This window comes from Alligator sinensis, unplaced genomic scaffold (assembly GCF_000455745.1).
Source record: "Alligator sinensis unplaced genomic scaffold, ASM45574v1 scaffold802_1, whole genome shotgun sequence".
NCBI lineage: Eukaryota > Metazoa > Chordata > Crocodylia > Alligatoridae > Alligator > Alligator sinensis.
The window spans coordinates 3,212,764-3,239,752 of record NW_005841918.1 but is presented as its reverse complement, the minus strand read 5'-3'; the positions used below and the strand labels follow the sequence as shown (position 1 = coordinate 3,239,752).

The window sequence follows — 26,989 nt, the reverse complement described above, 5'->3', positions numbered from 1 at the left end:
TATGTAAGTGATTTCTGTGGTAGGGAAATATTGTTACTAAAGTCTCACTTCCAATAAAAAATAGATTCTGAAGTAGAGGATTCTGAAGATATTATTTGCTTCTAATATATTTTATATTTGAGCTCAAACAAAAATATATGAAATATGCTGGAGATGTGTCCCAACCCAAAAGAATCTGAGGAACTTAAAAATATGTGGAGGATTTAGCTACTCTCTTGTTTAGGAAATGTGTGGGGGTGGCAGTGAGCGAGAAAGAAATTGTAAGTGAAATAGAGAGCACTCACACAGGGCTCTGCTGAACACTGCCATTGTAGTACAAATGCAGTCTGTTTACAATTATATAAGTTACTCATTATCAAAAACTGTGTTAAAATAATATTAATATTGCAAAGTTAAAAACTCAGATGTTAGGAAGTGCCAGTATTAAGATTACCCAACAGTCATTTTGCATGTTGTTGTATTATGCTCAGCATCAAACAGGGCCTTTTATTGGATAATTCCTTCCCCTCCTGCTATTTCCTTTGACTTTTACTTGAATATCTGTGAAGTATATTTCTTTTCAACATGAAGGGAGATCTAGGCCTATGCTAGGAAGCGAACCCCATGTTCCTGGTTCCCAGTCCTCTGCCTAAGATAACAGAAGAGAAGAAACTTTCTCCACTGCAAACTTCTGACTCATTCACAGTCCACCTTGGTTTCTGAATAGAATTATTTTTGATTTAGAGAGTCAGGGGGAGATACCCAGCATGTAACTTTTTTATCACAAATGGTTAAAATTTGGCAAAGATATAAGCAACTGGAAGCTTGGCTTTAAAATGGAAAATGTTAAGCAACCTTCACAGTAAAAGTCACTAGCTCTGCCTATAAGGTCAGTTTAATCAGTTTTAATGTGCTGTTTGCTTTGCGGTTTCACCTTTTAGCATTAACATGAGAGGAACACGGGAAAGGTAAGGGTATTTAAGGTTGGCAATTTCACGTATCCTGGTGATCTGATTCACATTCTATTAATTTGCTCTATTATTTTTCTGTAGTCAAAAATGAGTGAAAACCAAGATCTGGCATTTTCTGAGGGGTGTCTGGAGTCTAATGAGGGGTACCTTGCTTTTAATATAGTTGAGAACCACTGACATAATCATTCTGTTTATTGAATGTATGTTTTCTGGTTCTTAATTTTATTTACATAGCAATGCAAAGTTCCAAAGGGGAAGCTCCTAACTAAATAAATAGCTATTGCTCACTTTTTCTGGAAAAAATATAATGTATGGGCCAAAAATTGATCATGGTGACAGAAGTATAATTTGATTGGCTTTAGAAGAGTCACTGAAGTTAAACCAGTGTAACTGAAAGCAGAATTTGGGCCTATGCTTGTTGTGTATGGAAGCCCAGTCTCATCTCCTTTATAGTAATTCTATTAAATTACATTCATTCTAGTTATATTAATCTCTTCTTCAGCAGCTTTTTAAAAAACTTTCCCCCATTTCTTTTCTATGTTTCCAGCATTTAGGAAGTCCCTGACAACAAATTAGGACTGGGCCTTGTTATCTCCTTAAAGTGGTGCTCTCATATGACTCTCTCTTCTCATCCATCCAGAATTTGTGTTTTAAGCCATGGCACTGTCCTTACCTCTTATCGTCCTATAGTAAAACCTGAGAAGAGAGAGGAGTCAGCCTTGGCAACCACAGCAGCAACTCCTGCAGCACCACCTAGGCTGGGGTGGGCAAAATGGTGGATCCGGCTGGTGGCCAGACTCCATTTCCCAGCATCCCCTGCCCACATCACTGCAGCCACTTTCCATGGAGAGGTCAGGAGCAGTGGAGCCATGACAGCATGGCGCCATGGTTTCCATGGAGACCAGCCCCAGCAGTGCTGGCAGGGCACATGGCTGGGTGGGGAGCTACTCTGGGGTTGAGATCCTGCATTGGTGACAGTATGGTCCAGAGCTTTGGCAGAACTCTGTTCTACTACCCGCATGCCCTGGGCAGGGGTGTGCAGGCAGCAGATCGCAGCTCTGCCCTAGCTCTGGACCACAAGATCCTGGCCCTGGAGCAGCTCCCCACCCTGCTACACACCCTGACAGTGCTGCTGGGGCTGGTCTCCATGGAAACCCTGGACCTGCGCTGTCATGGCTCTGCTGTTCCATGGGTCTCCATGGAAACCAGCTTTCAGCCACATGGGCAGGGGCTGCTGGGAAATGGAGTCTACTGTGAGCCTGATTTGGCCTGCAGGCTGGACTTTGCCTGTCCCTGACCTAGGCTCTACCAATCTCTGCAGAGTTTAAATCCATATGGGCACTCTAGGTCTGTGCTCTGGATAATTTTAAAATGTGGAATCATACTGAAAAAGGTAATTGGATACCTAACTCCTGTTGAAACCATGTAGGAGTTAAGTGCCTAAATACTCTTTTAGATTTGGCTTGTAGTGTCCCCTCCCCACATCCCACTCTCCATGATCTTTTTTATGATGGAAATACATTAACAGTTAATCTAATAAAATAGCATGATTGCTCACCCATGGACATCTACGAATAAGGGCAAAGGCCCTGTGGAGAGAAACACCAGCTGTCTGCCCTCACGGTAGCTCCACAGTCAGTTCTCTCTTTGTTCTTGTTACACTGATCTTGGCAGAAGGATTTACTATCATTCTTGTGGTTGTGATGTATGATGGGAAGGAGCAGATAAATGTTGAAATCTACTTTAGTGCCTGAAGGCCAAGCTTTCTTCACAGTGCAGTGAGGAATTTGTTCAGAGAAGCTGTGCTGGACATGGGTGTAGACAGACTTTGCAGTGCTATCAGTAAAGCTGGAGAACTGTAGGGCTTGTTCATGGTACCCTAGGCTGCCTTTTATCCAGAGCCAGAAGGTTCCCTTACTTATGGCTACTTTCCCTTGCTCTGGAGAGACGGCTTCCTAGTTCTAGGTACAGACATTCAAAAAGCCTAAGGTGGAATCGATGTAAGTTATATGATTTAGTCCAAGCACCCTAGGTTAGCTCGGGAGCAAACAGAGCACACATTTGCCCTTTGGTGGTGGGGGGGCATGAAGGCTACCTTAACTGGCTGAGGTCAGCAGAGTGGGTACACCCCTGCATGCCTCCCAGTGGTCTCCCCAGGCTGATGGACACTGTTGAGTGCAGCCGAGTGGTAGGGCCACAACTGATTGACTGTCTGTTGAGCTTGTCTCCCTCCACTGCCACATCATCTGTCAGCCGCAGACATCTGCCAGATGCAGGCAGCTAGTGGAGGGAGGCATGCTTGCCCTGCAGCCAGGTCGGACTCCAGCTCCATGGGGCTACCCCCATTCATGGTGGAATGGGATCCCTGGGCTTTGTCTGGGGTGGGGGTGTGGAGCTCCACCCCAGGCAGGACAGAGATGGAGGGGGAGAGGGGCTCGCAAGCTGCTGTGGAGAAGGTGGTGCCAGCAACACACCCACAGTCTTGCTGTGGGTCAGCGGGACACAGTGTCCCTCCCCTGTCCAAGTTCTGTCCCTGCCCCAGGACCCATGTGCTGGATTAGCTCTGGGAAGGGCTTGGAGAATTTCTCCCTACTCCCAGAGCCAGTGCCAAGTTTCATAGATTCATAGTTCTCAGCTGAAGCCCCTTCCCCTGCAGTGGTAGGACTCCAGTACCTGGGGAAGGTGGAGGGAGGGGCAGCCACGCCCTTGCGGCTGTGACACTTGGTGGGGAGCAAGCTGGCAGCTGCTGAGAGAGAGTGGTGCCATAGACATGTGGAGGGGAGAGGTTGGGGAGGGTGGGTTGGCAGAAACAAAGGTAGATCTGCAGCTGTGCCCAGCCAGGTACGTCTAGAGGGCAGAGCCAGGCTGCAGTGCCAGGGGCCAGCAAAAGACACCAGGAAAGGCTCTGGCTCATGCATGCTCACACACACTTATTTCACGCTCCCCAGATGACTCTCTAGGACTCTCTAGGCAGCCACCACATGCTGCAGGGAATTGGGGACTCCCAAGATGCACCACAGCATCTCCAGGAGCAGAACAGGAGGGGGAAAACAGCTGCCCAGAACCTGTGGCTGGTGGGGAGCAGCACTCACCTGGCCCCAGCTGGGGTTTTGTCTCTTGTTCCATTGATTCCAAGGTCAAAGGAGGGGAGGTGGTGAGGCTGTTGATGACATAATGCTAGAAATGGACCCATCTAAGCCGAGTCAGCCCAGCCAGAAGGAGTTGGCACTTGAGTTGGGGACTTGCTCAGCTCCCACACTGGAAATGACCATGGATGCCCCCACTCCTTCTCCCTCAACAGGGACCAGAGCCCCACGGCTGCAGAGGAAGGGGCTTCAGCTGGGAATTTGGTGCTGGCTCTAGGGGGGTAAATCCTTTGAGCCCTTCCCAGAGCTGATCCAGTGCACTGGTCTCACGGCTGGAATGGAACTAGGCTGGGGAATACAAGATGCATCACTGGCACTGCCTCCCCTGGCAGCTTGAAAGTCCCACTTACCCCCACCTCTCTCTTGCCTGGGGCTGACAGGTGGCTGGAGACAAGAGATGGGGCTGGGGACAGAGGCTTTGCTGACTCAACTCTGTGACAGCCTGGGGACAGGGCTGGCTAGGTGCTTGTCTGAAGCAGTGAAGTGCAGGGCTAGTGGGTTCCTGCAAATGAGCCTGGGATGCCAGCGGTCTGTGACCTGACTTGATTCGATAAGGGATGTAGTACAGAGGTTCATTGCATGGGACTAACTTTATTCACATACATTTGAATACACACAGATTCAGGACTGGGGAGAAGTAACCAGCAACATGAATATAGGTTAGGAAATGTCTTGGCCAGCATGATGGCTGCAAGGGGCCTCAGGGTTATGGTTGATTACAGGATGAACATGAGCCACCAGTGCTATTAGTCAACAGAGCTAATAGCATACTGGAATTAGCTGATGCATCATGAAGAGGGCTGAGGAAGTGATACTTCCTCTCTACTCAGCGCTGGTGAGACCCCAGCTGGAGTACTGTGTCCAGTTCTTCTGGGTGCCGCGCTTCAAAAACAGACATGGAGAATTTTGAAAGGGTCCAGAGAAGGGCCATGAGAATGATTAAGGGCCTGGAGGACAAACCTTATGGGGAAAGACTAAGGGATCTGGGACTGTCCAGTCTGGGGAAGAGAAGACTGATGGGGGGGACCTGGTGGCTATCTATAAGTCTGTAAGGGGTGAATATGGGGAGCTGGTAGAAAAACTGTTCACTAGGGCACCCCAGGGGAGGACAAGGAGCAATGGCCATACACTGTTAGAGGATGATTTCAGCTTGGATGTAAGGAAAAACTTATTTATGATGAGGGTGACCAGAATCTAGAATAGACTTCTCAAGGAGGTGGTGTAGTCTCCAACCTTGGAAGTCCTCAAGAGGAGACTGGACAGACACCTTGCTGGGATCAGTTGACCTCAGCAGTATTCGTGTCCAGAGCAGGAGGGGTTGGACTAGATCAGGAGTGAGCAATTATTTTGGGCGGAGGGCTGCTTACTGAATTTTGGCAAGCCATTGAGGGCCTCATGACAGGCAGCCAGGGGCAGATAAATATTAATTTTCTAAATTTTTTAGGGGCCTCGTAGGCCAGATAGAATGGCCTGGTGGGCTGCATTTTGCCCATCCCTGGACTAGATGATCTTTCAAGGTCCCTTCCAGCCCATAATTTCTGTGATCCTGTGATTCTATTCCAGGTTCCATTTTTAGTCCTGTCTATGTGCCATGGACTTCTGTACAGTTATGGGTTTGGTTGGATTTCTTAGCACTTAGTCTGGATTATGTGTAACATCTGTAACTAGCCTATGAAGAAAAGCAAGCATAAATGATTGGAAGAGAGCAGAGGAAGCAGTCTGCTGAACTTATTGCTCTGAGGTGCTTATGCTCAGGTAGCTTGTGCAGTAGAGAGAGCCTGAATTTCCTGTTAAAACACCAGAGAAGTTTCAGCTGGGTTGCTTCTGTTCCTTCCATATCTTCTTAGGATCTCAGAAAGAAAGGCAGGTAAGAGCCAGCAGTCTATAAGAGTGTCTGAAACAAAAATTAAAACTAAGCAATGCAGTGTTCCATCTTGAATTTTCCCAGGCTAAAGACGAGTGATATACTTATGAGGAGTGATGAGCTATGCATTTTTATGGAAACATTTATCCTCCTGTAACTCACATTCTAATGTACTTTTATAATAGAGAAAATAATTATTATGCATCATAAATGTGTAGCACAGCTCTCACTAAACAACAGAATGACATACGGTGGCACCAGTTCTTAGCTGTAAATAGTTTCTGGTCTAGTTCTAATAGAGAAAATCCGATTCTCCTGTGGGATAATGTTATCATTTTCAGTTTGGTAATGTACACTGTCCTAGGTTTAATGATCTTCTCCAGTTATAATGATGATAAACAACTATGCAATGAGATGTCAGGTTTTGACTGTGCCTGTTTACAAACTCGCGTAATTATACTCCATTTTCTAATTGCTTATTTTATGGATGTTTTGCTGACATGTTTTTAAGCAACATTTTTTGATTGCAGATAACTAATGGTACAGATTTCTGCTCATTATCATACTTTTACATTTGATTTGTCTGATTACTGCAGGTGGAAACAATAGGTGATGCGTACTGTGTCGCAGCAGGGCTCCATAAAAAGAGCCTTAGCCATGCTAAAGCCATTGCCCTGATGGCTCTGAAGATGATGGAACTTTCAGAAGAGGTTCTTACTCCAGATGGGAGCCCTATTAAGGTAACCTTATTGCTGTGTGTTCCCAGCTAGCCACTAGTACGTAGAAGTATGTTAGGTCAAGTAGAATTCACCCAGTGATGCAAGAGAATTTTCTTCGCATTTATGAGAAGTTGCAGTGTAAATCAGATGTTTCTAAATGTCAAAATGAGTCTTTCCTGAATATTAACTTTGTTGATATTTCTCAGTCATTACAGAGACCTGTTAATTTATGATCCCCACCTCCTGCTGCCAAAATGCTGTTACCCCTAATATAGGCCTGCTGATGGACCGTGCCACTTTTGCTGTCACACATTGCTGCTTTTCCCTACTCAGCCTCTAATACTTCTTTTGGTTCTGGCACCACAGGCTAGTGAGGTGACCAAAAACATACATCTTCTCCTGCCTATTCCTAACTCCACTGCAGTGGTTCTGTTTTTCCCTGCCCAACTAGTCTTCAGACTTGTTGACTTGATTGATTCATTATGGGGATGTGGAAGTAAGGACATCTGGTCTAAACTGGGAATGAATGGGACACTGATATGTAAGTTTTTATTGCACGTGCTTAGTGCCAAGAATCTTATTGTTACAGAATGTCTAGTCTTTAATCCATATCCATGCACAATATGAAATAAGAATATTCTCACATGTATGTGTGTGCAACTCTGTACTTCAGTGCTTTGCAGTGGCATCTTTATGGGTCCTCCCTGTCTCTTTCTCTCTCTTTCATGTTCTTTCACTATTACTCTGTGTTTCTGGTTATATTGTTTTTCCTATAATGTAGATTTCTTGTTTTCAAAGGCAAATCATAACTTATGGTAGTGGAAATAGTTTTCAGGACAGATGACTTAACCAGAACCATGTAACAAAAAACATTTTTTACTGGTAGATAGTCCCTTTTGCCTGTTTCCCTCCTGTTTCCCTCTAGTGATGCTTTACACATTGTCTGAATTGCATGTGGAAAAATGTACTTGCTAGACCTGCTCAGGAAATGAAGGTTGTTTTCTGTAGAAAACACAGGGTTTTTTGGGAGGTTGGGGGTGGGGTAGATTTTTCAAATACCAAACCATTTTAAGGGAAAAAACAATCAAGCAAACAGCTGAAATGTGAAAAGTCAATAGAGTATAGTTCAGAAATGGTTCACGAGAAATACAGATTTGGTTACCGTGAGTTTCCAACTTCCTCTGGTTTGACTAAATCTCCCATGATGAACTACCTTTTCTTGGACAGGGGAGGGTGTTTAGCTTTGCTGGTTTCTATAGCTGGGGTGTGCAGAATTGAGTACTGAGCATGAGACAGCCAAGTTCCATGAAATACTGCAATACTTTATCTAAAAAGTCACTTTGGCTGCATCCACATGATCAGGGGCATGCATTTGCAACAGCACAAATAGCAGCAGCATGAATTTGTGCCACTGCTTTGTGCCACAGTGCATGCACCTGCCCGTGCACTTTGTAGCAGGACAAATTGTTCCTCTGCTCCATGTGCTGCAGAGGGGGCTGGCTGGGGCACAGAGTGCCTCAGTGTGGGGCTAGCCAGCAGGCAGCCCCTGTGCTGAGGCACACTGTGCCCCAGTCAGCTGGGGAGTGGCACATAGAGATGGGGAGAGCAGGCAGGCCAGAGCTGTCTGCTCCCCTGTCTCTGCGCCCTGTGGAGCATGCTGTGCCCCGGCCATCCAACCCCTGGCTGCTTGGGGCACAATATGCCTCGAGACAGGGAAGAAGGCAACCCTGGGCTGGCTGCTCCCCTATCTTCATGTGCCTCAGTATGGGGGCTACCGCAGAGCAGCTGGCTGGGGCACAGTATGCCTCAAGACGGGGAAGCAGGCAGCCTAAGGCTGCCTGCACCCCCATGTTGAGGCACACTGCACCCCAGCCAGACAGGGAGCGGCTGGCTGGGGCACAGGGTGCCTGAATGCAGAAGTTCCACGCTGTACAGAGAGGTGGTACCAGTCAGCCTTGGGCTGCCTGCTCCCTCGTCTCTGCTTTGTCTTGGTGCACACCACTTTGGTGTGCTTTGTGTTGCTTTTTTCTTCTGGGTTTTATTTTACTACTGGGAAATCCCACTACCAAATTTTGCCTTGGCACTGCAAATTAGCAGCACTGTGCGTGGTTTAATGTGGAATGCGTGCGGTTTGTGGTGCTGCACAAAAGAACAAAACAAATATTTTTTTTTTTTTTTTTTTGGATGAAATTTTTTAAATTTCAGGTATTTGGGGTTTTGTTTTGTTTTGTTTGCTTTTTGATAAAGAATAATAAATATCAGCACAAAGTAGATTTTCCCCAAAAAATATGATTTAATTGAAACCCTATTTTTTTGCCTACGCCACTTTTGATTTAAAATGTTTGACAATCCTTAGTACTGATATTATGAGAAAGGAAACCTAGACAAACACATTTTTACTACACACTTCTGAAAAGTCAGCATTTTGGGCATTGATGTCTGAATGTTTTTAGTTGGTTATTCCTTTCATGCTCTTTTTAAACACTGTGTTTTTTACAGATTAATAGATCAACTGGATCTAATACACCAATCATTTCAAATCCACAACACATAGAAAGAGTTGTCTTTGTCTTCTAGAGTCTTAATATCTATTGGATTTATTTTAACTGATTGCTGCAATTATAGGAACATTTTGAAGTGTGTGATTGACTCTGAGGGTCCCAGTAAATGTTAGCTGTTTTTATATTACTATCATTATTATTTCACAGTAAGTGCCTTATAGATAAAATAACTGGCTTTAAAAAGTGCCATTGAAAAGACTGCAGAAGAAAAGTGCTTCCAAAGAGAATAGTGTTAAAAATAATAAAATGGTATGCCTAAGTTCTTTTAAGTTAAAAAAAAAGAGAAGTTTTATCATATCTAGGACCTAAAAATGAGGTCCTATTTCTGTTAATCTCTAAAATATCTGGCTCCTGCTTTAGCTTTAGAAAATAGGAAAGATAATCATCTAATATTAATTCATTATAGCTGTGTTCCTAGCTATGTAGAGAGGACCATTAGGTTGTCTAGTTTGACATCCTAGATAATACAGGCCACTAGACCCAATATCTTGTAGTTGACAAATGCATATATTGGAGAAAAGCCTCTAGACTTGATCTGAAGGCATCAAGAAATGGGGAATCTACTGTCTCCCTTGGTAGTTTGTTCCAATAATTAATAACCTGCACTGTTAAAAATGTTTGCCCTTCTTCCTTATGTTAAATCATCTGGTTGTAAGTTCTTGCCATCATTGACATCAGTGGAGCTATGGCCACATCACCCAATGATATGTCCCTCAGATCAGATAGTTGATTTCCTTTTTTGTTTCTTTTTGATTGCATAATCTTCTCTTTAAAAAATAGGATCATAGGAAAGTAGTGTTGGCCATCTAGTCTAGTCTCCTGCTCAAGATGGGTTTGTCCCTGACTAACCCATCCCAACCAAGTATCTGGCTAGCCTGATCTTGAAAATGTCCAGGGATGGAGATTCCTTAACTTCTCTAGGGAGCCTGGTCCTATGTCTGAACACCCTCAGAGTCAGAAAGCTCCTAACCTCAAATTTCAATTTCCTCTGCTGAAGCTTGAGAACATTACCTCTAGTCTTGTGCTCAGTGACCACAGAGAAAAGCCCACCCCCATCCTCTCTATAATCACTCTTCAGTTATCTGAAGACTAAGACAGTTATAAAATCCTCCCTCAGTCTTCTCCAGACTAAATAGCCCTAGATCCTTCAGCCTTTCCTCTCTATAATTGCATACCAGCCTCTGGCTTCTTTAGTATTCATTCCATCCAGGAAGAGCGCACACCAGCTGCAGATGCTTTTCAGCCTGACAAAGGGTATTTGTACCTGAAAGTTTGCAAAGAAGATTTTTTCCAACTATTTGAGTTGGTCTAAAAGATATCAGATTTACCCAAAGAACCTTGTCTGCCTAATTGCCCTTCAGGTATTTGAAGGCTGTTGTCAACACCCTCCCCCACCCCTTGCTCTTTGCTTCTCCAGACTAAATAAGCCTCTGCCTTTCCTCAAAACTCGTTTGTCTCAGGTCTCTATCTCTAAACACTCTCCACTGGACTCTTTCTCATCTGTCTACATCCTTCTTGAGGGGTGAGGCCCAAAACTGGACACAGTATGCATCAGTCGCTCATGTCTGTATTTGTGCATAAAATTATGCCATCCCAAGTGCAGAACTATGTACTTATTCTTGTTCTTACTGAATTTCATCTGAATAATTTACCAGTCTATCCAGATCATTCCGATACCTTCTAGAGTGTCTGCAACTCCAGCCTATTTGGTGCCATCCACAAATTGTCCAAATCATTAATGAGGATATTAAACAATACCAGACCCAGAAAAGACCTCTGGGAAACCCCACTTGATGCCTCCTCTCAACTAGCTATTGAGCTATTGATGACTACTTGTTAAGCTCGATGATCCAACCAGTTATGTATAGAACTTAAAGTACTTTCAGCTAATCTGTATTTCCTTAGCTTGTTAATGAGACAGTTGCAGGGAAGAGTGTCCAAAGCCTTGCTGAAGTCGGTATATCACATCCACTGCTCTCACTCCATCCACAGAACCTGTCTCCATATGCAGAAGGAAATAAGTTTGATCAGACATGACTTGCTCTTGGTGAATCCATGCCGGCTGTTCCTGATCAACTTATTCTCCTCCAGGTGCTTCTTGAGGACTTGCTTCATTTTCTTTTCAGGTATCAAGGTCAGACTGACTGGTCTGTAATTCCCCATATCCTCCTTCTTCCCTTTCTTAAAGATGGGAAGGACACTGTTTGCCTTTTCAGGACTGGGGCCTCACCCAAACTCCATGAGTTCTCAGAAAGGATAGCTAATGGCTCTGAAATAACCTCAGCCAATTCCTTCAGTACCTTAGAGTGCATCCTATCCAGCCCTGCTGATGTGAAAGCATCTAGCTTCTCTAAGTAACCCCTAACCTATTCTGCCACTACTTTAGGTGGTTTGACTCCTTCCCTAACTCTGCTCATTTATCTGATAGCTGTCCCTATGTGTGAAGACTGAAGTAAAAAAAAGCATTAATACTTCAGCCTTCTTAACTAGATAGTCTGCTGAATTTCATAAGGGACTTATGGTTTCTTTGGTCTTCCTTTTACTTTTGTCATACTTGTAGAGTCCCTTTTTATTGCCTTGGATGTTCTCTGCCAGTTGCATCTTAAATCATGCTGTGGCCTTTCTTATTTTTTTCCTGGGCACATGTGCAATACTTTTATACTCTTCCCTAGTTTTATGACCAAATTTCCACTTTTTGTAGGATTCCTTTTGAGATTTAACTCCATGAAGAGATTTCTGCCTAGCCAGAGTAGTCTTCTGTTGCACTTCTTATTCTTCAATTGCTTTGGGATAGCTTATTCCTGCACCCTTAATACAGACCCCTTAAGTTTGTACAACCAGCTCTCACAGACTTTTTCCCCTCAGACTTGCTTCCTGGGGTATCCTGCACCCCCGTTCAATGAGTTTGTTAAAGCATCCTTTTCTGAAGTCCAATGTCTGTATTTTCTTCTTCTTTCCTCCCCTTAGGATTGTGAACTCAATCATTTTATATTAGTGTCACCCAAATTGCCTTCTATCTTCACATTCTCAACAAAATCCTCCATTTCTGAGCAGGAAGTCGAGAACAGCTTCCCCCTAGTTGGCCTCCCTACCAAAAAGTTATTCCAACACTCTCCAAAAATTTGCTGGACTGCTTGTGCATTGCTGTGTTTCTCTCTCAGCAAGTGTCACAGTAATTAAAGTTCCCCATGAAAAGTAGGTCCTGCTATTTGGAAACTTCTATCAGTTGTTTAAAGAAGGCTTCATCCACTTCCTTCTGGTTTCGTGGTTTACAGGAGACATCCACTGTGACATTCCCCCTACTGCTGTCCCCTCTGACCATAACTCACAGCTTTTCAACAGGCCTACCTTCTACTTCATGCTTTACTTCAGAACATGTGTACACCATATGGCAGCACCTCCTCCTTTTCCCCCTTGCCTTTCCTTCCTGAACAAGTTATATCCATCTATGGCAATATTCTAGTCATAGGAACTATCCCACCATATCTCTGTAATCCAAATTACATCATAATTCCTTGATTTTACTAGGGTTTCCAAATTCTTGCTATTTATTCTCCATGCTTCTCACATTAGTATATGAAAATCTCAGGTACCTAACTGTTCTGTCTTCTTCCTGAGATCATTTCTGTGGCTTCCACTGTTGCTTTCTTTTACTATGGTTTTTATCTAGGTCCCCTGGCTTTTTACTTACCCTGGCTTTTGTCTCCATCCCCTGGTGAACCTAATATAGGTCTCTACCCTGCAATTGGACTCACTTGGGTACATGCTTGCACCTGTGTGGATTAAGCTGTAGGAATAGAGGTTTTGAAGCATGCATGCAAATTACTTTTGGGTTGATTCAGGCCAGGTACAGACATTATACTTTTACCAGTATAAATGATCGGAAACTGATCTGTACCTGTAACAGAACAGAAGTTCGGCACACAAAAGTGGTCTATACATTTTTGTGCTGACGTGTGTGTGTATGTGCACCAACCTACAGGACAGAAGGTTGGAACACACAGACTGGTTTAAAAATGACAGAACCCGGTCTAAGACCTTTCATACACTAGCCTATCTTGTTTTAGTTTTAGACTAACTTTAAAACTTGCCATTTTTTAAGTTAGTTCTTGCATCAAGTCATAGGCACAGATTTAAAATAAAAATGTAATCATATTGAAATGAATGTACCTCATGTTCTCAATTGCTGATCAGTACAGTGATTTGTGTTTCTACCAATAAGCTAGCTGATAAGACATCATTTAACAGCAGGAACTGATTATTATTGATTATTAGCTATTCCATATAATGTATTTAACTACAGACCAGCTCTCTAAATTTTAAAATGATGCTTTATTAATGAAATTAGTGTTTTTTTGCATAAAATTGTTCTGCCTCCTTTATTTTGATTATACTTTCTTCTATGAAGCAGACATACTTAAGTCATCCTGCTATTTACAGGGATTTCCTTCCAGAGATGTATCTCTTAACTACTCTCTCTGAGCTCACAGCTGAGATCACAGCTGGAACATAAGACTTCAGAACTGAACCCACAAATATGTGGTGGTATGACTAATATGCTTTATTTTAAGATGGCTGATTATTTGGGACTATTTTAAATCTGAACAATCAAGTTAAGAATTGTAAACGGGTTGCCTAGCCTGCGGGTTTCAGTAGGCAGGTTTTGTTTCCTGAGGATCGTCTCAGTCAGTTCTCCCATTCTTTGAGCATACTCTTTGAGCAGCAAACAAATAAACTGCTAAATAAAATCAAACCCTTCTGCCCTATTCCAGGCACTAGAAGGGGAGCTCTTGAGCTCTGACCCCAGGACAGGAGTTCTAGCAAGCTTGTTTGACTCACTGTTTGCCTCCTACTTGTAAACTCTTCCCTCATTGTTTGCAGCTTTTCCATTGTCTCCACTGGGGTTTTAAGCTCACCATCCTAATGCCCTGTATCTAGGATATCTCAGCAGGGCTGACTGTTCCCCTTTAAAGGGGCAGACTAAAGTTCCAAAGATCAAAGTTTAAGGTCAAGACAATATGAAATACCAGTTGCACCTTTGGGACTAAAACTACATACACTTGCACTTTAAGATGTAATTATTTTATTGTTGTTTTTCAGTAAGCCTTGTTCAGTGATATAATTCTAGGTCACTGAATGTATTTACATCAGCTGTCAACTTCTCTGATTTATTTTGTGGGGTTTTTTAGGTTGAATTATCCAAAATGTGAATGTTTATTCCCCATATATGTTTTTAATACAGTTCAATGTTAAAAAACCAACATAAAATTGGAAAATGTAGGGCCAGATTTTCATGATCCAAGATATATAACTTCTGTAGAATCTCACATGCAGGCACAGATGATTAGCATATCCAGTTAGCCATTAATGCCTGTGATTATCATGTTTATTTAGCTAATTACTGTGATCATACATACATCTGTGTATTTGTACATACATATGTATGGAATTATGAAGCTCTTATCCTTAAAAGAATGCCCATGTGAACAACATGTAACCTCGATGGATACAAGATAGGCTAGTGTATGAAAGGTGTGCTAAAAAACTTGTTTTGTATCCAGCCCATCATATCTACTGTTCCTTGAGATGATTTTCTGAACCTGAAGGGCAACAATCCCAATGCAAGTCAAAGGGGGCAAGGGTGCTCAAAAGCCCCCATGGCTCACCAAAGGCATTCAGGATTGTCTGAAAGCTAAAAAGGAGGCATACATCCAATGGAAGGGAGGGGCCATCACCAAGGAGGATTACACCTCCATTGCTCGAGACGGTAGGGGGGCTGTTAGGAAGGCTAAGGTGGATACAGAACTGGGACTAGTGACCCAGATCAAAGACAACAAGAAGTCCTTTTTTTAAATACATAGGGAGTAAAAAGAAGGCACCGGGTAATGTGGGGCCCCTGCAGGACATGGTCGGCAATCTGGTGGTTGCACCAGATGATAAAGCTGACCTCTTTAACAAATTCTTTGCCTCCATATTTCTGGGCAGAAACCGGGATGTCCCCCCACACTGGAATCCCAGACGAACTCAGGAGGGGCACAGCCAAGCCCAGGGGCAGAGAGGACCTGGTCAGGAAACTTCTGGTGGGTCTGGACATCTTCAAATTGGCAGGTCCAGATGCTCTCCACCCAAGGGTGCTGAGGGAACTGGCAGAGGACATTGCGGGACCTCTGGCACAGCTCTATTAGCGCTCATGGTGGTCTGGAGAGGTGCCAGAGGATTGGAAACGGGCCATTGTGGTCACCATTTTCAAAAAAGGGAGGAAGGAGGACCCAGGAAACTATAGGCCCATTAGTCTTATCTCGGTCCTGGGGAAGCTCTTTGAGAAAATTATCCAGCAGCACATCTGTGAGAGACCAGCAGGGGAGATTCTGCTTAGGGGCAACCAACATGGGTTCATTAGAGGCAGGTCCTGTCAAACCAACCTGGCCTTCTATGACCAGGTCACAAAATTCTTGGACGCAGGTGTCATGGTGGGTGTAGCCTTTCTGGACTTTCGGAAGGCCCTTGACACTGTCTCTCACCCCATTCTCATCAAAAAAATTAGGCAACTCTGGCGTTGATGCCTACACAATCAGATGGGTCGCAAATTGGCTGGAGGGCTGCACCCAGAGAGTGGATGGGTTGTTTTCAACCTGGAGGGATGTGGGCAGTGGGGTTTCCAGGGCTTGGTCCTTGGGCCCGCACTGTTCAACATCTTCATCAGCAACTTGGACAAGGGGGTGAAAAGCACCTTGTTCAAGGTCATTGCATGATAAGATGTGGGGAGAAGTGGGCACATTAGAAGGGAGGGACAGTTTGCAGCTAGACCTGGATAGGTTACAAGGGTGGGTGGATGAGAATAGGATGAGTTTCAATACTGACAAGTGCAAGGTACTGCACCTGGGGAGGAATAACCAGCAGCATACCTATAGGCTGGGGAACTCCCTTCTCGTCAGTGCAGAGGCAGAAAAGGATCTTGGAGTCGCTATCGATTTCAAGATAAACATGGGCCACCAATGTGAGGACATGGTCAGTAGGGCCACCCGCACCTTGTCATGCATCCACAGATGCATCACGAGCAGGTCCAAGGAGGTGATCCTCACCCTCTATGCAACACTGGTCAGGCCACAGTTGGAGTACTGTGTCCAGTTCTGGGCACTGCGCTTCAGGAGGGATGAGGCCAGAATTGAGAGGGTCCAGAGGAAGACCACTCTTATGATCAGGGGGCAGCAGAGCAGACCCTACGAAGAGAGGCTACAGGACCTGAACCTGTTCAGCCTTCACAAGAGAAGGCTGAGAGGGGATCTGGTGGCTGTCTATAAATTTACCAAGGGGGACCAGTGGGGAATAGGAGAGACCCTGTTCCCCCAAGCACTACCAGGAGTAACTAGGAATACCGGCCATAAGTTGACTGAGAGTAGATTCAGGATGGGCATCGGGAAGCATTACTTCACAGTCAGGGCAGCTAGGATCTGGAACCAACTTCCAAGGGAAGTGGTGCTCACTCCTACCCTGGGAGTCTTCAAAAGGAGGCTGGATAATCAGCTAGCCAGGGTCGTTTGACCCCAGCATCCTTTCCTGCCCATGGTGGGGAGTCAGACTTGATGATCTGCTTAGGTCCACTCCGATCCTACCAACTATGAAACTATGAAACAGCTTAGATCATGTAGATGAGAGACGGTATGTAGCAAATGCATTTCCAGACATGTGTCACTTTTTCAGTGAAGCTAAGGGAGGCAGAAGTACAAGAGGAAAATAGAGGCCCTGATTCTGTATTTCTTACACTGAACCAAGTACTTGTGATTTACAAGGTACTAAAACTTTAGCAGACAAAGAAGGAAAATGGGAGACCTGGTGGCCTTCACCTGCACTCTTGCTGTTGTTGTAACAAAGTCTCTTATGTGCTGTGTTACTGAAAGAAATATTCCTAAAACCAGATGTGTTGATATTACATCTGTGACATGGACAATTCCCGAGTTCCCTACTTGTGTCTTTACTCAGCCAAAATTCAGGTAAAGTTCCCCTTCTTTTAAGAGGAGCTAAAGCCTGAGTACAATCTAAGGCAGGGGTGTCAAATTCATTTGGCTCCATTGGCTGGATGAGCATTTCTGAGCTGGTCGGAGGGCTGGACCAGTACCAACCTGCTGCATCCTGCTTGCATGTTGTATAAGCCAGCCCTTGGTGGTCCAGCAGAGGTGGTTTGGGGTGCAAGCTGCATGAGGCTCCATGGACGGACCCCCTAGGCTGCCTGCAGTGTGTGTGTTGCTGGGTCCAACCCATATATTGTATGCAGCATGCAAGTTTGGGGCCAGTTCAGTGACCCATGGGCCAGATCATACAGGCTCATGGGCCAGATCCAGTCCACAGGTCATATGTTTGATGCCCCTGATCTAAAGACTTTGAGATTTGACTCCAGTGGAGTAACTAGATTAATGATTTAGGGAGGGGATCAGAAAAAAAACCCTGCTGCATTGCATTCACGTGGGCATTTATACATATACTTTTGTCTGCTGCAGCTCACTGGAAATCCAGCGTGTGGGATCAGACTTGATTAATTGAGTGTGCAGAGCGCATGAGCTGATGCAGCTGGTGCTTCATCGCACGCATTTGTATAAATGGCAAAATGAGCATCAGGATGCAGAAAATGGTGGTGGTGTGCTTTTGAGCTAACACCAGAACCACCTTTGTGTTTTAGTTCAAAAGTGTGCCACCACCATTTTCTCAGCACTGACGTGCAATTCCCTATTTATACAAATGTATGTGCCTCAGTGCCAGGCACTTTTAAAAGTGCATGGTGTTGTGGTGCATACATGTGTACAAATGCCCATGTGGCAGCCATCAGAAGCTGTTGTATGCGTGACAGCTGCCCTGGGCTCCTGGCTGCATTATTTGGCCCTGTGTGTATAGACTGGGATATATATTTGGCCCCTGTGTGTGGAACACCTCTGGTTGGCCCTGTCTGTAGAATAGAATATATATGTATATTATTTCAGTGAGATATTTCTTAGCCCAAAAGTCTTTGTTTGATTTACATTGTGTTCTACTCATTACACTAAATGCAGTATGATTGTGATGTGAAAATATTAAATTAGAACTGGTCTTTTCTTATCTTTCTTCATTTTTTTCTGTACAGTAGTAGTATATTAATTTTCAAAGCTAGAATTAATATTGTAAGAGGACTTCTCCAGAGAGTTGACTTTCAGAGATAAAAGTTACTATCATTTAAAGTATTAAAACCAATAAGGCATTATTTTTGCCATCACTTTTTATCATGCTTAAGATGCTGCCTAATGATTTGATGTTTAAAATATATTCCAATGGAACAAAAGGGTTTTCTATTTATGTTTTACTGCTTAACCTAAAGCTTGTGATGTAAGATTGATTGATGGCTTTCACATTATTTAATAATATTCTATTAATAACCTTTCTTACTTTCTGAGGAAGAGAGAATCTTGACATACCAGCTCATTCTTGAATAGTGGTCTGGCTGAATATGTTCTTTATGATTTTAACTAAGGAGATTTCCCAAGAATACCTACAAATTTTTGTAATATGCAAAGGTAGCACTGATATGGATGGGCAGGGAGAAACAGAGCTGAGAAGATGCAAAGGAAAAGCTAATGTTGATTTGCACGAAGCTGCTAAAATTAACTCTACAATTATGTAGATTTGTTGGGTGCAGCTGTGCCTGTCTAAAGTATAAAAACTGTGTCCTAAGAGTTATTCAAAGCATGTTTTAAAATATGTTGTTTAAAAGAGAAAAAATGTCATGTCTGTATACAATTACTATATTTCAATAATATGTGAATTAGGACTATAAATGCTTTAATCAGGATAGAGAGACAAACATGCACTACCACCATTTCTGGTCTCTGGGTTTGCTCAGTTTCTAATGATTAATTCAGAAAACAGCCAAAACAGAGAAGTATAGAAGATGCCTCAGCTAATATTGGGTCAAATTGGATTATGTATTTTTATCAATTAAATTAGATTGGAACTTGTCTTTGTTTATAAAGCCAAGGTAGGAAACCATGGATAATGTATTTTCTTTTGTTCTCAATAGTTTTTTTTGTTATCAATAAGCAGTTTTTAGCAGACTCTCACAGCTTGTAACTCTACAATATGATTTTACCAGACTGCTTTTGAAGTGTATTTATGAACTCCACACTAATAGCATGGGTCTAGTACTAGCACCATCCTCACAGGACATTGTACAGCAGCTTGAGAGTGAATGACAAATACTCAGACAAAACTAAAGCACATACAGTCAGTAGGTTCTCTCTCCACAGAAGGGATGAATAATTTCGCAATTAATGAATTGGACTGGGATTCAGGTTCAACTTTGTGTCCTACCACAGCTTTTCTATTCAACCTTGAGTAAGCCACTTGGTCTGCCATCTGTAAAATGCAGGGAAGAATTATGTTCTTTTTATACATGAGAAACACAGACAGACATGTGTGTGACGGCACCATGGTGTTCCATGATGCCCTGGAGCACCATGCAGTGAAATTCCCTCTGTCTGTAATAAGGGCGGTCCGTGAGGGCAGGTGACAGGGATGTGGGTTCTGTCCAGGGCCCTGATGCACTGGGGGAAGCCCAGGGCATGGAACCCCACCACTGCTGCCAGGGGGCTGTGCACACAGAACGCAGTGGGCCTCAGCACGTCCTAGAAGGTGCCACACACCTTCAGGATGGTCTCCCCAGCAGTGGCCTTGCCCACACCAAACAGGTGACTAACGTACCGCAGACTGGCCCGCTTCAGCAGGGTGAGGGCCAGCTGGGTGTCCTCAGGAAGGGGTAGCTGCATGGTGGTGTGCTGCCAATCTAGGTGTGGCCACAGCTGCTCTTGGAGGACCCAGATGGTGGCCCAGGTCATGCTGAAAGACTCCAGTCACTGCTTGTTGTCCCAAGTATGCTGGAGAGTGTGCAGTCACCAGTCCTAGCTGGCCCAGTGGGCCAAGAGACAGCAAGGCTGGAGGCCCAGGAGGGCGAGGGTGGCCCTGGCGGTGGCGTCCAGAAGCCCCTCATTGGCATCTTTGTCAGCAACAACTGTGCAGTGGTGGTGGCCCTAGGACGGGAGTGCTGCCCTTGCACTGCACATGTTGCTCCTGGCCAGACAGGCAAATGGCTGGCCAGGGAGCAGACAGCAGGGCTGCTGCAGCTGGAACCTGGAGCTCCCCTGAGGGCAGCAGGGGTACATTGCAGGGCTGCAGAAAATTTGATGCTAAGAGCAGCAAATGTTCTGCCTAGTCACATGTCCCTGAGTCCCTGCATGTGTAGATGCCTGCCCAGTAGTAATCCACAGAAGTTTACTCCAAAATAAACTGAGCCTAGATCAAATGCATGTGTAGATGCACCCAGTATGACACAAACTGGTCCACATTCTCTTGTAAGGTGAAGTGTCTAAACTGAAAGGGGGCAAGTGCCTGGAGCACGAACTAAGAGGTAGAGGGCACTGCAGTTCCTCAGGGTCACCTTAAACCCAGAATTAAACTGAAGTTTTTAGATCTTCAGTCTAAAACTTCCCAATGGATTTATTAGACGTAATATCTGAACAACGAATTATACAAATGTATTTGTATTTATATGTCCTATCTAGTTCAGTTGTCATTTTTTCTCTTAATTTTTGTGTGGTTGCAGTACCTTGGACAATGGGTCTCTACTTTTAATTTGAATCTCTATTTAAATGATAAATAGAATAATCATAAACTCATTGAAGTCAAAGGACTAAGGAGAACAGGAGCCTCTGTGGATTTCAAATTGCTTGTGACTGACACAATAAGCCTAATTTTATATGGTATTTTGCCCCAACTCATCTTTAGAGTTGAAGGACTGTGATTTTCTTGATTGTGCCTTGTTTAATGGTTTCAAATGAAGCAGCTATGCAGAACAAAGTGTACAGTAAAGAACTAATAGGGATGAAACCGTGTGTGTGTGTGTGTGTGTGTGTGTGTGTGTGTGTGCGCACGCACGCACGCACGCTGTTGCCTGGGTAGGACTCGTCATTGCTTCTTGCCTCACTTTTAATTAAGATTCCTGTCTACTGGCATCGGTCATTCTGGTTTTTACAAATAGATGATTAAATCACTCAGTTTGTATATGGTTTAACTAAACAGGAAAATGCTGCACATTCTCATATGGAGTTGTTAAGACCACTGGTGATGCAGTTAGTCTCATCCTTGGTGCATGGAAAGCTGCCATGCTACTGTAACAGTTCTTGCTTGAGCTGTGGTTTCCTAGCAACTTCTGCTTTTACCTAATGTCTAAATCAGTTTCCATAAGCTATAAAATACCCTGTTTCAGGTTGGGTAACTTCAAATGAGGAATTATTTGTCATTTCATGCAGAAACATTACTATGAAAGAGCATGTTTGCATATACAACCACTTTTATAGACAGTCAGAACAACGTGGCTGTACAACTATATTTAATGTGCTGAGTGACTGAGCTTACCTGTGTAAGCACAGTGTGTCAGAAGTGACTTCTTTGCTGAGTATTTGATTTGAAGATAGCATAGTTCATAAGAAAGTTAGAAGTTTTCTGCATGATCTTAGGGAGCCTGTTGAGTAGGCAATGAGCCAAATTTATCCCTGTGCAGTTCCTTTGACTTCAGTAGAATTTCATGCAGGACTATTTTTGGCCCCTTGTCTCTCATAAATACAGACTGAGAGAAGTTGACCTATATCTCAGCATGTTTCCCCAGGTTTCTGGGAGATTTAAGGTTTTGTTAGCTTACCCTGAGGGAAAATTCCAGGGCTTTTTCAACACTCCAGCCATTTTGACTCAAATACTTCCTTTCACCTGATTTTAATGATAAGCTATATTAATTTCATAAAGAAAACCACACCCTCCATTTGCAATTCTGTCTCCTTTTGAATTTACTCCTGAATACCCTGTTATATAATTCACCCCTTCTATGACGCTGTAATAGTGTTTATAAGAAGGGTAATTATAAGGGGGCCTAATATAATTGGTAGCTGTGGTACAGCAGCTTTATGGTATATCTGAGTCTAGGAAACTGGATAGGGTGTTTATTTTATTGACATTGGAATTTTTTTCCAGTGGATGTGTTATCCTCTAAGAGGGAAAAATGTGGACTTCCTGGTTCCATGGGATTTAAAATATTTTTGTAATTAGTTAGAGATCAATACAATGCCAGTCATAGGTGATAAATGGAGCATTATAAAGCTTGTGACAAAGACCAGGTGCTATGCAAGCTACAAAGTCATCCTTATTGGGGTGAACAGAAGAGTGCAACATGAACCTGAATGAATGACATCTCTGCTGCAGGGCCAACCAATTATTTTCTAGCATGTTAGGAAGAGTGAGACCTTCAAAAGGAGCATATAGTTAATTGCCTTATTAGCATGAGGATCTCAGAGTAGATATCTTCTCTAGCCATAGCGCTGGATGGGACCTCAGAAGATCGAGTCCAGCCCCCTGCCCCAGGGGCAGGAAGTCAGCTAGGGTCAAATGATCCCAGCAAGATAAGTGTCCAGACATTTCTTAAAAGAGTCCAGAGTAGTTTTTCCTTATGTCCAGCCTAAAACGTCTTGGAGGAGTTTGTGACCATTGGACCTTGTCCCTTGGAGCACTCCGGTGAACAGGCATTTCCCCAGATCCTGATGCACACCCCTTATGTACTTATAGGCTGCCAACCCCCCCCCCCCGAGCCTGTGCTTTTCCAGGCTGAAGAGTCCCATATCCCTCAGCCTTTCATCATAAGTCCTGTTTTCCTGCCCTCTGATTATGTGCGTGGCTCTCCTCTGGACTCTCTCAAGCTTTTCTACATCCTTCTTGAATTGTGGAGCCCAAAACTGGACACAGTACTCCAGCTGCAGCCTCACCAAGACCGAGTACAGTGGGAGGATGACATCCTGGGATTTGCTGGAGAAGCATCTATGGATGCCAGTGAGAGTTTTGTTCACTTTACCAGCTGCAACATCACATTGGTGGCTCACGTTCATCTTCTGGTCAATCATGATCCTGAAGTCCCTTTCAGCCATGGTGCTAGCGAGCATAGCACAGACGAGCCTATAAGCTTGATGTGGGTTTTTTTCCCCTGAGGTGGAGCACCTTGCAAATTTCCATACTGAATGTCATCAGGTTTTTATCCGCCCACTTGCTAAGCCTATCAAGGTTAGCCTGGATCACCAGCCTATCCTCAGGTGTGGACGCTCTTTCATTTTGCTGTGTAGGCATACCCTCACCATGTTAACTACACCTAATGCTTAACTTTATAGCTGCTCACACATAACTTCTGCACATACATCCTGGAACATAGCAGTTTGAACATTCTATTAAACATGCCATGGGGAGCTGCACAGGGAGGATCAGTGTCTTTTACAGTATAGTTTAGACAGTAATTTTTTCAAGTTTTGCCACCAAAATGTTGTGGAACTGAAGTCCACTCCATGATAGGGTAAACTGGGCTCATTGGGTATTTTTATTCATGCTTCAGGGGTGGGTGCTTTAATTAGAGCAGCTCTAAGAACCGCTCAAATTAAAGCACCTGCAGCATCTTGTGTATTCAGCATCCCACACTTCAAAATAGTGGTGGGGGTGCTTTAACTAAAGGTTAAAATGCTTTAATTAAAATGACTCCACTGCTATTTTGAAGCATGGGATGCTGAATACAGGAGATGCAGAGGCTGCTGGAGTGCACTAATTAGTACACTCCAGCAGACTTGATTAATCGAGCCTGCTCCAATGTGCTGTAATTACAGTGCACTGGAGCAGCCTCCCCACATGTCTACAGGCACCCTTTAATCCTGGTCAGTAGCCAGTCTAGGAGTGAAGCCCCGAAAAACAGACAAAGGGATGATCTCCTTTGCTCTGGCACTTCCTATGGCCAGGCTGGCTCCAAATGTACTGGCACCTACCTTTTCTTTGGATTAAACCAGCAAGGCTGAGAGGGGGATTTTGGTAGGGCGGGGAGAGGGGTCAGTGTCTCCATATACACTTCCCAGGCTTTTGAACCCTGGAGAGTTCACTCCAACTTCGCGTTATCTTTCAAGGGAGGATTATGTTGCGTGACCTGATGTCTCACACGGCAAAATTCTGTTGTCTCATGAGACAAACAGATGGATGTCTACTAGACTCTTGCATGTACTCTGTGCCTGGCATCAACTATATTGTTATACTTCTGGCACCAGGTCGAATTTTGGGCCCCAATGTGACATGTCACTCAGCCTGATTTGCATGGATCAGTGAACATCCATATAATGCTGTATATGACAAGCCAATAGCTGATTGGATATTTTTCATTGAAACATTTTCCATTAGAAAATGCTAATTCATCAAACCTAAAACTTTTCATAGGAATATGTGACAAAACTGTCAAGTGCCTTTCATAAGGAAGGTGTCTGAGTCAGAATGAGAGCGAAACCAACCTACAAGACATAATAACTTGGTCCTTAGAGCACTCACCTGGCACGTAAGAGACTCAGGTTCAAATCCCTGCTTCCTGGATACAGCACAGGCTTGAACTTTGGTTCCTGAAATCTGGGGTAGGTGATCTGGATATTCCATGGTGGATCTCTGAAAAATTTTAAGAGGTTACAGTTTTGCCCCTGTTGTATGGGGGAGGGAGGGGGAACCAAATAAACCAAATGCCAAGGAGTTCTTGTTTTCTGACCTGCCCTAGTCAGTAGATACCAGCCATGTTGAAGCCTAAATTCAGTAGCCTAACTGAAGTGTCACCTGGGGCAGTTGTGGTGGCAGAGGCACAAGGGGTGCAAAAGCATCTGGCATGGCAGGACCCAGCAATGCCCCAGGTGCAGAGCTGTACTGGTATGCTTCTGCCTTTATTCATCACTAAAGTTTCAGTCGGGAAGGAAAATAGTGTATGCTGTCAAGGTCTCCGCTGTCAAGAATATAGGTTGAACAAATATGGTCTAAAAAATCAGTGGATTATAGGCCAGTTACCTTTAGTGAATGTCACCATAATGGGAAATTCATCCTCTCTGCTAATTCTTCCTTAGCTTCCACATAGAAATACAATAAGCTGTTTCTAAAAATGCTTAATATTTTTTCCCATTTGTAATGTTTTCACTTGCGAGTTATTGGCAGACATTCCAATTGGATTAATAAATTGAAATGTCTCTTTAGTACTAGTGTGGCACTACCAGAAAGAGAATTTGGAAAGCAGTACCTAGAATGCTCCGCCAGTTCACAGATGTTTCTGAGAAATGTGCTGGGCACCTTGATTATGGCAACAAAGCAGACTGAATGAACATGTTTATCAGCACAAGTACAGAAGATAGAAACATGCATGTGCATGCTAAGCCTGAACTGAGTTGCCAACAACTCAGCAGTTCTTTCATCAATGTCTTTGCACAGTTGCTGCATAACATATTATTTCTCATTTCCCCATGGATTTTCCAAGTACAGATTTGTCCAGCTTGTAACTGAGGCAGTAGCAGTATCATTATGGGCTAGCTCTGCTGTGTGCTTCAGTTTTCAAAAAGGTGTGTTTAAAGCTAGGATCCCAAAAAACAAATTGAAAAACATGTTGGTTGGTTAGCGCTTATGAAATCAGATCTGCCAATGACTTTTATTACAGCTTTCAACAAATCACTTAACTTATTTGTGCCTGATTCTAGCACTTCCACAAGTGTGAATAAGGAATGGCTCAAATGAATTATGAGGCTTTACAACAGTGCAATGCAGATCTACATCAGAGAACCTTTCAGACCATCTGTCTCAATTTTTCCATCTGCAAAATGGGGGTAAGAATTACTAACCTAATTGAGAGGGGATTGGGGTAATTCTTTGGATAAAGTTTGCTCACTGTTTTGAAAACATATAAATATTTCAGTTTCTGTTAGCACTCTACCCTGCTGTTTGGCTACCAGAGCCAGATTTCCATTGTTTAGCTATAAGATCATCCTTCCCTTCTGAGAAGACAAGGGAAACAATACAAAAATTAAATAGTAATAGCACAAGTCAATATACTGAGTCACTAGGACTCAAAGAGGATAATCTTTTAGTATGTGTTCAGTAACATGCTCCAGAGCCAAACATAGGTTACCAATAAAATGAGGATTTGCTCTTAAGCCACCTGGCCAAGTTTAAAATAGTGTGGCAGGATTTAAAAACAGCATAGCAAATGCAGATAGACTTGAACTAAGATTTAGTGAGGTAGTATAGTAGCTGTTGCTAATTCTGGCTGTTTGCTGGAGGAGGTTGAGCTACAGGCTAGGGACAGTCATTCAAAAAGCCTGAGCCTAAATTGATTCAGTCTTTGCAGGTTAGTCTAACCTGGCTAGGCTGAACCAGTTTACAAGTGAATAGACATTTGGCACATGCTTGTAGTGGCTCAGGCCAGAAGCTTGGGGGCACTAGAGCAGCCCTCTCTTCCCTTCCACAGGGAAGCTGAGCTGAGGGAGGAGGGTGCATGCCCAGGCCCCAGCAGGCCCGCCCCAGGGCTCCCTGACAGTTGGGACCAATCTGGGGACACAGGGCTGCCCAGCCCCAGAGGGGAACTCTTCCTCCTCCACTCTCTCACCCACCGCCACGGGGCCAGGAGGGGGTCCCTGTTCAGTGCCGGGAGGTTCTTTTCCCTCCTCGTCCCCTGCCAGCACCATGCGGTAGGGAGAGGGGCTCTGTGCGGCTGCCTGGCCGCAAAGGGGAACTCTTCCTCCTGCTTCTCCCCCATTTCTGCTTGGTGGGGAGGGGGGGCTCTGTGGGCTGCTGCCCAGCTCCAGAGGGGGACTCTTTTCCCCCACTCCTCCCCCCTCCCAGGGCAGGGGGGCTTTGTTCATGCGGG

The 26,989-nt window shown here is 44.0% G+C and overlaps 1 protein-coding gene across 3 annotated transcripts in view; it reads left to right on the top strand.

The window, feature by feature from the left end:
• GUCY1A2 (guanylate cyclase 1 soluble subunit alpha 2) overlaps window positions 1–26,989 on the top strand; it is a 258,709-nt gene that overhangs the window by 144,871 nt on the left and 86,849 nt on the right. For all 3 annotated transcript variants that reach the window (XR_003092912.1, XM_025198249.1, XM_014517612.2), the window contains one exon: window positions 6,557–6,700. Coding sequence is in view for 2 of the 3 variants with exons in the window: in XM_025198249.1 (XP_025054034.1) it covers window positions 6,557–6,700 (144 nt within the window). In the remaining variant the exon portion in view is untranslated. The remainder of the gene's footprint in view (window positions 1–6,556; window positions 6,701–26,989) is intronic.